This window comes from Nelusetta ayraudi, unplaced genomic scaffold (assembly GCF_046127955.1).
Source record: "Nelusetta ayraudi isolate G7.1 ecotype Tasmania unplaced genomic scaffold, CSIRO-AGI_Nayr_v1 ptg000324l, whole genome shotgun sequence".
Lineage (NCBI taxonomy): Eukaryota > Metazoa > Chordata > Actinopteri > Tetraodontiformes > Monacanthidae > Nelusetta > Nelusetta ayraudi.
The window spans coordinates 1-9,226 of NW_027466368.1; the positions used below are offsets into that span (position 1 = coordinate 1).

The 9,226-nt window shown below is 49.8% G+C and overlaps 2 protein-coding genes across 2 annotated transcripts; one reads left to right on the forward strand and one right to left on the reverse strand.

Annotated features, from left to right (window-relative positions):
- The first annotated feature begins 2,735 nt into the window (after window positions 1-2,735).
- Window positions 2,736-6,213, forward strand: ndufaf2 (NADH:ubiquinone oxidoreductase complex assembly factor 2). Its single transcript, XM_076017372.1, has 3 exons — window positions 2,736-2,875; window positions 3,815-3,855; window positions 5,712-6,213. Exons 1-3 carry the CDS (start codon window positions 2,845-2,847, stop codon window positions 5,952-5,954), a joined length of 315 nt encoding a protein of 104 aa, XP_075873487.1. The 5' UTR covers window positions 2,736-2,844; the 3' UTR covers window positions 5,955-6,213.
- Window positions 6,214-6,811: 598 nt separating this feature from the next.
- smim15 (small integral membrane protein 15) lies at window positions 6,812-8,842 on the reverse strand. The gene is made up of 2 exons (XM_076017373.1): window positions 8,700-8,842; window positions 6,812-7,519 (listed from the first exon to the last, which is right to left on the reverse strand). Exon 2 carries the CDS (start codon window positions 7,465-7,467, stop codon window positions 7,243-7,245), a length of 225 nt encoding a protein of 74 aa, XP_075873488.1. The 5' UTR covers window positions 7,468-7,519; window positions 8,700-8,842; the 3' UTR covers window positions 6,812-7,242.
- Between the last annotated feature and the right edge of the window lie 384 nt (window positions 8,843-9,226).

Consider the following 9,226-nt stretch of genomic DNA (forward strand, 5'->3'; position numbering starts at 1 on the left):
TCAACGTTTGTCACATGGCGACGGAAATCTTCCCCCGGCTTACGTGTGTTCTCCCGCAGTCGCCCCACATCGGAGAGATTACCAGGAGCGGCAGATAGAAGCCGGCCGGATAGACGAGCCTCCTCCCAGCGCTCGCTCGGCGGGAGGATCAGCTGTATTTCACAAATATATGTACGCAGTGTATTTGTTATTCAAATCCAAGGATAAAGCGGCGGAGATTTAGTCGCGCCGCAAAAGCGACAAGACAAGAGCCACGTTGGAGAGCGCCAGGCGGGGGCGCTGGCGGCGGCGGCGGCGGCGGTGCAACCTTGTGGTGCATGGGGACGATAGACGCGGGAAGAAGTGCACGCTTTCCTTGCCTATCAGTCAGACGTTCTCCGCGGTTAAATGCATCGGGCGTCGCGTCGCATCTGTGCGTATTGTTTCGTCTTCGTCCACCTACACCCCATGCAAATACGGAGGCAACCTGCATAAAATTAGCATACCTGCTAAATGCATCTGTTTGGTATTGTCAAGAGAACGCAGCCTTCTGTGTGCCAACAGTGGGTTGGGGTTTTGGGTTTTTTGCACCCACCGCCTGGGTTTTCCATTAGAGCCGCTTCTCTCGATTCTGTGTATCATTCGTTCATTCATTTTTTTTTTTTTTTAAATAAAACCAAAGCCCAAAACACGAAATCACGCCTTGTTTTTTTCTCAATATGTGTTTCGACAACCAAAAACGGATAACAAATGTTTTTTTTCCCGATTCCCGATTTTGCGCTCAATTTTCCAAATTGGGCGCAATTGTAATTTATATTTGTAAAACAAATGTACAAATGTTACAGGGATCCTCTCGGAACGTTTAAATGCATCATGACTGATCATACTGTCGCTACAGCCCAGAAGGCTTCAGACCTTGTCGCACCCACAGCATGTCAGTTAGTTTTGTAGGGCACGTCCCACGTAGCTCAGATTCCAAGTGACTTGGACTTGAGGCATATTGAGGCCCTCAGCTCAGAGACCGATGTCATTACGGTGCGCTGGTGCGATGGGGGAGGGTTGGGGGGGGGGGGGGGGGGTAGGACGGCGATGAAAAAAGATCCCGTCATTGTTGTGCGTGTAAATATCAGCAGTCTGCGGGGAGAGGTGGGGGTTTCAAGCCAGACAATCAGCATTAAGACTCTCCGGTGAGAAAAAGCTGCATCCTCTGTCAGACCTGGGTATCAGAAATCCGAGGCAGCGGCAGGAAGGAGCCTGTGAGGCCCTACAGTGACAACCTTGTGGGAGCCGAAGCAATAGTAGCCTAATTAGCTGACCCGATTAGGGGACGGGTGAAACACGGCACGGCAGTCACGCTCGCAACGGCATCACGTCCGCAGTTTGGCTGTTGGAAAAAAAAACCTTTTTCCTCCTCCACCGAGCCTGAATTTGTTTTGCGGTTTAACCAGGGAGCAAGAAACTCCCCACGCCTCGCACACACACACACTAACGCGCTCTTCCACGCCCTCTCGGAGCGCCATCACTCATCCCTCTGCGCTCACAGCGATCCGTTCTGGCTGAAGTCGACGTGAGGACCATCAGTCTGGGACGCCGGTGCGCCGCTCCATTTGTCCTCGTCCAGCCGTCTGCGGAGCCACGCTGATGGAATCCTGACGCATTTGTCTGCCTTTCGGAGCGGCGCACTCGCCCGCTTGTGTTGTTGTTGGTTTTTCTCTCTTGTCTCCTCCCCCTCTTCTTCTTCCTCCCCCTCCTCCCCCTCCTCCCCGCCCATCCGTTTCTTTCCTCCGAGCTCGCCGTCACTCTGTCTTCCTCTCCCCTTGCCAGTGACTTGCTCCCTCCTTGCCTCATCCTCTATTTCTTCCACCCCCCCCACCCTCCCCACACACACTCCCCCAGCCTTCCTTCCATCCGAGGGACAGGAGCGGGCGTACGGCCGTCCGTTGAAAGGCGGCGGCTCTCGAGCTCCCGTCATTAGCGGCGGCAGCGCAACGCCCCGTAGCGTCGCCGCCACCGGCTCGGCTTTTAATTGTCTCGCTCCTTTTTCTCCCCCCGTTCAGCCGCGTCTTCTCTTTCTCTCTCACCCCCCTATCACCACCTCACCCGCCCGTCCCCCCCGCCACCACCTTCCAGCCGTCGTCTCCATGTCACCGCGTGGCAAAGCCGAAGTTGTCCAATCAGCACATTCGGCCGAAAAAATAATTGGAGGTGGCCTTGCTGCTAGCGAGCGTCGCGCTGTATACATATTGGGGGGTGCGGGGGTGGGCGGGTGGGGGGGGGGGGTGTCGGTGCTTAATATTCCGCGCAGCCCCTCCGTCTCTCCTGTTCCCTCTGATATCTGACCTCTTTTGTCTCCGGCGGAAGGCTTGATGTTGATTTTGGAGGGCATTGTTAGCCGGAGCGCTGCGATTGGACGGCAGGCCCGCCAGCACGGGGGCCCCTGGTTGGTTGGTTGAGGGAGGGTCGGGGGGGGGTTACAGGAAGCCGCATTTGCATAAAGGCTTAGCCCAGATTTGGAGCCACTCGTGGAGATCTGAGGCGAAGGGCCCGAGGGCCACGAGGTAATCATCCGTGGCCTGTCACCGAGCTGTCATCCCTCTGTCTGTCTGTCTGTCTGTCTGTCTGTGTGTGTGTGTGTGTGTGTGTACGCACAGGGCAAGGAGGCGGGGAATTTGTTTTGCGCGCCCCCCCGACGTTCCGGGCGCATCCATCGCCGAGTGTCCCCGTCTCACTCGCGCACTCCTCACGCCGGCTCTCATTTTTGTCTGTTTGTTTGTTTGTTTGTCTGTTTGTCTGTTTGTTTTCCCAGGGAGGCTCGTCCGTGCCAAGCGGCTAGTGGAGGCAGCCAATCCTACAGAATACGAATATATGGAAGGCAGCCTGCCGATCGAGTGGGACGGTGAGTCCGGCGTGCAGGCGTCGTAGTCCCAGATAATCAGCGTCACTGTCGCAGCAGAGGAGCGGGAGCCGCCCGGCCCGATGAAAAGGCATCACCAGTCGCACGGCAGCATCTATCGGGGGCATTAGCCAATCCATTGATTCCTGCTGTTTTATGTTCCTTTTTTCGTTTTTTTTGAGATGGGGATCGGAGAGGAAAAAGAGACGCGAGTTATGTGAAAAGAGACGCTCAGCCGGTTGTTCTACAGGAACCTCCAACAAGCGGCTACACACTGTTCCCTGTGTCTCAGACGGGCTTTATCCACCTTAAGCCCATCATCCCGCTTCGCTCCATCCCTCATGCATTTTCATCAGCATGCAAATAAGAGAAGGGGGATAAAAGAGGCCCAGAATCCCTCGCGCTCGCTGGGGGAAGAGTTGGAGAATCTTCTCTGCGTCCCCACCCCCTCCCCTTTTACCTCGCCAGCACCGCTGCACGGCCGGCTGGGGCAGAGTGGGAGCTACGAGAAGAAGGACAGACAGACAGACAGACACGTGGACAGACAGGCAGACAGACAGACAGTTAGGTGGTCAGACAGGCAGGTGGACAGGCAGACAGGCAGGCAGGCAGACAGATATACAGGTGGACAGACAGACAGACAGACAGGCAGACTGAGGCTCCAACACAGAAGGACTCAGTGGACTTTCAGAGGGGAGGAGCTCTGAGGCCCTGCGCCGCCTCCCCTCAAAGAGCTGTTTAGACTTTCTAATGTGCGGGACTTCAGTGTCACCTTCCCTGCATCTCCCACCAAGAAGCCCCGAGAGCCGTCATCGCACCGCGAGCTTGGCCGCGGGGGGGAGAGCCCGTGGTCCCAGTTTTTTTTCTTATCCCCACCCCACCCCCACCTCTCCACCTTGGCGCAGCCGTGACTTGACTCTTTCCCTCTCTCCTTCCTTCCAGCTTGGATCCGAGGGAGACGGAAGGAGCCCCCCTCCATCCAGGTACGTCAGCACTGCCGCCCCTCCCTCCCTCCCTCCCTCCCTCCCTCTTCCCTCCACCAGGCTCCCCGCTGCGCTGATGGTTGTACCCAGGGGAACAAGAGGAAGAAGAAGAAGTGGTGACAGAGAGAGAGAGAGAGAGAGAGAAGTGCTTTGATTTGTTTCATCTCCCGCTTTTTTTTTTCCCAAGCAGGATCCCGCAACTTTGTTAGGGGGGACAGGTGTTAAAATAAAACAGCAGCCGAAGCGTCGTTGGAACGGCGACGGCAGCCTCCGAGCGGGTGGCGGGAGGATGGGGGGGGGAATGAGGGGTGGCTCGCCGACACCACCACCACCACCACCACGTCCTAGTTTACTTCCCTTCCTCCGCCAGCACAGAGCCGGCGTCTCGGCTTCTTTTGCGTGTTTATTTCTGGCAGCCTGCGAGACGACGGCGGTGAAGGAGCGCAGCGCCCCCCCCCCCCCCCCGCTCCCCCACCACACTGCCTTCCCAAACTCAGCACCCCCCTAACCCGCCTCTCGGTGGGTTTATTGCTCTTTAAAATGTGAGAAATGCTGGGAAGGATTTGGCCGGTGAAACGTGGCTCTATAAGGAAAGCCCTCGGCGCTGCGGCGCCCAGCCGCTCTTTGTACCTCTCGCTCCTCTTCGCCCCCTCTGCCAGTGGCCGCCGCTGCCATCCCCGGCCTCCGCTGCCAGCACATTCTCTTCCAGTTTTTTATTTCCCTGCCTCGCGTCCGTCCAATGGCTGCCGTCGACAGCTGGACAGTGTCGATGTGGCCAAGGCTGCCCCCCCCCACTCCCCACTCCCTCCGTCCCTCGTCACGCTCCCTCTCTTCCTCTTCCAAGCTGACATAAATTGATTGGATTAAATCCTGTCATTAACAGGCTGGAAAAGCAGCTCAGTATGTTTGTCCTCCCCTCCCTCCCTCCATCCTAAAAAATGGGGCTTTTTGGCCACGGCGTGACTCCCCCATTCCTCCCTTTTTCAGTCCTTCACTCGCTGCCAACTCAACAGCATTTTGCCCAGTCCTTCATTCCTTTTTTCCTTTTTGGCTTCTCTGGCTGGGGGAGAGGCTAACGCTCACCAGGCACCACTAGCTGCGGCTGGAAGGGGTTGAGGATTCCACTCGCGGGGGCCGAGTTCTGATCGTTTCCTGGGGTCCGGGTGGCTGCTTAGAGTGCCGGGCTCTCCGTAGATCCACCTCTGTGTTCGCTAAATCAGGATCGACCGCGGTGCGATTTTTGTGTGCAGATGTTGGGAGTAAGGGTAAAAAGATTTTAGAAAATAAAGTACAGATACTAAAGTACTGTAACAAAGTGTTTGCGTTACTTCCTACCTCGACCCAAAGAGGATATAAACACATTTTCCAGTGACAGATGAGATAGAGGTGGGACTTGAAGATCATGTTTCATATAAACAGCTATGTATAGGAGCCAATATTGAATATCACGATTAAAATGTATGTAAATCTGTCACTCAGCCACCATCTTAACATTGCCCAGGTCTCTCACACGCCACCATCACAGCCGGGACACATTTTTATGCTGTGGGGTCTTTGGAGAGTATATAGAGAAACACTGGCACTGGCACTGGCACTGGCACTGAAATATCAGCATCTTTGAACCTTGCAAGAAGAAAATGTGTTTTTTTTGAGCGAGAGAAAATGCATTCTTTGCATTAAAGCCCCTCAGGTGATATTGAGCCATTCAGTGTCCTGTCAACATTTCCTGGCATATAGTGTGAAGTCTCTCATTGAAAAGTATGACAGATGCGTATCCCCCTATCTTTTCATGACGATTTGGAGTCCTGCAGAAGCCTTGAGTAGATGTATGAATAGTCTGTGTTTGTGTTGTGTAGGAGCTGCTGCAGAACGAGTCTTACAGGCAGCAGATCAAAGTGAAGGCCAGGGAGGCCGAGGACAAAGATCTCGCCCTGCAGGCTAAAGAGTACGCCGAGGGTCTGGTGGCAACTCCTGCAAAGACTCTGGCCACGGGCCACGCCGCCTCCACCAGCTTCGGCAAGCAGGAGATCAGCGAGGAGCCCTCCAGCACTGGGAACACGTTCCAGCCCGGATCCTGGATGCCTAATCCCAAGAAGTAAACAGAGACATCCACGTACAGCCGGGCCGCTGCATTCTGCCTCGCACTGAATTCCACCAGGGGGACGTTCACTCCGGACTTGAGAATTTCAAATGTCAAAGGCAATTTTGAAAACCTTAGGACGGAGGCGTCAACGTCACAACTTTATTCCCCAGACGACATTGCGTAGCAGAACGCTTTCGCTGATATTCTGTTTCTCACACACATTTATTTAACTTAGCTAAGAAGTCTATTAATAAATCAAATCAAATTTGGCTGTACTTTAGTTGTCTTTGATTGTACAACAAAGATTGCTTCGTTTCTATTATGAGTGAATTGTATAATGTAAATAAAAGAATGTAAATGAAATGTTTTGTTTAAATCAGCATATGAGCATAAGCATATAGCAGCCGTTGAAGTCTGAACACTGCATGGAATACTTAAGGTCTTTTTTGATACAGCATAGATATTTATAAATATCTATATTACAATTTATTCTGGGCTATTAAGACGTGTAGGGTAAATTCTGCCAAAAAGCTCCGTTCAATAGACAAAATGTTGTGTCACTAGATATATTTTCTTGCACTGGCTTTTGATTCAAATTTATCAAGTGTTTGTGATTGACTTTGATCAACCAATATATTAAGATTTAATATGTTTGTTCATAATAGCTCCTTTAAAAAAAAAAAAAGAGTGGCAATATTTTTTATCTCTATACTTCAAGCTTACCTGCAGTGGGACATTGCTGATATAATTGAAGAGAATTGAAGCTAACCATCAGTCACACACTGTGCTATTAAAACCTAATAAACTGTACTTTGGTTCAGCATTTGAAATGCAAAAATATAACCAAGAAAAAAAAAATCCATACACAAGAAGTTACATTTTCTTAACAACCATGAAAAGTTTATTGATTAAAAAGCAGTATTTTGAATATTCTGTAAGTGACTCACAAAAAAAGTTGATTATTACATTATCACTTTAGCATAACACAGATGCTAACAACGGAATGCGAGGGTGTTTCGACAGCTGCACAATATTATCGGTGAGTCTTTGCATCTAAAAAAAAAAAAAAACAATCACAGAGATGAGGACTGGGCTCTCTACCGGAACCAGCATCCTCAGGCAGGGCTGTCCGTCTCAGCACCGTGTGGCTCACGGTGCGCATCCCTACTTCTACCCCAGACGTGATTCGTCGTGGCCCTGTGCTGACAGTAGAGCTGGGCAAAGGAAGGGCACTGTGTCATTACTTTTCGTGAGGAGGGCTGCGGGGACAATCGTCGCTCCGCCCTTGTCCTGCACTCGCAGGCTCAGTCCTTCTTGGTCCTCTTGGCCTTGACTATGTTCTCCTGCCGCTTCTTCTTTTTCTTCTGCTCCCGGTCACGTGCCTCAATCATCTTGGCCAGTTTCCAGGACAGCAGCGCGCTGGCAATGAAGAGGGGCGTGAGCGCCAGTATGACGGTGGTGAGGAAACCGTAGGGGTCTTTGGCAGCCCACTCCACCACATACTCCGCCCATGCTCGTACATCAATCATGCTGTCTTCTGTCAGCAGCAACCAGGCCCAGTCGAACGTGAGATCGGGTCTTCTCTGACGGGAGAAGAAAACTCAGAGTCAGATCCCAATTTGGGCTCAAGAAAGAACTATCCATCTATCTACTGTATCTATCTATCTATCTATCTTGATGGAAGATGTAACTATTTACGACAAACACAAACTATTAAGCTGATTTGATTTACTTTAAGGTTTGGGTCCAATTCTGATAAATGTCCACAACATACACAGATGTCATTATGAGGAATATGACACTAAGATTTATACTAACAGTGACGTGAGCCTAGAAACCTGTATGACGGTCTGAAATCATGTCTGGTGAATTTGACATGTGTTAGAAAGAAAAAATACGCTTAAACAGCTTCTGAGAGTACTACTTATACAAACAAAAAATAAAAATAAAATCCCGTAATCACTTAACACCTGCTCGAATCGCTCATTCCACTGGGGTGCACGAAGCCCCAGCAGAGGGGGTTAAAGCCGTGCATTGGTATGTACAGCAGTAGTTAGTGGCGAATGTGAGCATGTGACAGGCACATTAAATGTCTGTCAGTCATTCAAGTGACAGGATATTAAGACCTGCAAATAGACCATTGCCATGACTGAGAATTTTCATCCCTCATTCAAAACCCAATTATGCAAATTGGAGCGGAATCTTATCTGGAAAAACCTGCATAATTTGACACGTTTAGGAAGAAAAAAAAAACGCTGAAATGAAAATGTCTAATTTTTTTTAACAACTAGTCGCGATGTTTGGTACGAAAACATCAGCCACAACAAACTAAATAATGAAAATAATATACAATGCGATTGCCCTTGTAATGTTACCACGTCATTTAAAAGTCAGCGATTCCAACCAATCAGTGTATCATTTCTGCTTTTACGGTAGCTAGCATCAGCCAGAGGCGCGACTCGTAGCTCACAATAATGTTTGCAGTATTTTATAGCTGTATAGACACAGACAGGAAAACGAAACCGCCGCCACTCAAATAAGACCGAAACCTACTATTTCTGAGGCGTGAACGAAAGAAAATCGGTTAACACGAGCAACGTCAGCTAACTTGCATCATATCCATAGCGGCCTAACTTTCAGTCACGTCACTTCACAGAGTAGCAACCACGTTAATAGACGTAACCACAGATTTAACTTGTGTGGATTGCGTATAGAACGCTTAAAGTTTCTCAAAAAGCTCAAATAGTTTGTGAAAACCTACCTAAATGCAGATTTTTTTGTTTACGTTCACGGTGACTGTCGACTGGAGTCAGGCTACACCAGCTCCTCCCGGATGCCGGAAGCGGATGGCCGCTACTGAAGGCTCGCTTCTGATTGGCTATAACGCATTTGTTGATCCATGGGAAATGTAGTCTCTTAAAGCTACACGGTGAAACAGCATGCGTCTCAAATCTGGATTAATAAAACCCTAATCACTTGTGAACTGAAAGCCTGGCAGTATTAATGCAACGGAATTTAGATGGAAAAACACAATTGATTTCAAACATATTTTAGATTATTATTGAATATCAAATGTTTTGCAATGTAAAACATCAAACAAAACTCATGAAAACATTGACAATTATAACAATAACGGTAATCAATTATTTGGAAATGCACACAAATATATTTGTCAGGTTGTTAATTGTATCCCCTAAAAACATTGTACAAACCTCAAGAACATTGGCATAGTTCTATTTCCGGAGGCTAAAATAATATGACAATATGTGGTATAGAAGTTTGCAAAAG

Bases quoted from the DNA above. Each gene is read 5' to 3' on its own strand.
- smim15 (XM_076017373.1), bottom strand. From the start codon at position 7,467: ATGATTGATGTACGAGCATGGGCGGAGTATGTGGTGGAGTGGGCTGCC.
- ndufaf2 (XM_076017372.1), top strand. From the start codon at position 2,845: ATGGAAGGCAGCCTGCCGATCGAGTGGGACG. The intron at 2,876-3,814 runs GTGAGTCCGGCG...CCTTCCTTCCAG, and splicing joins CCTGCCGATCGAGTGGGACG to CTTGGATCCGAGGGAGACGG. The intron at 3,856-5,711 runs GTACGTCAGCAC...TGTGTTGTGTAG, and splicing joins AGGAGCCCCCCTCCATCCAG to GAGCTGCTGCAGAACGAGTC.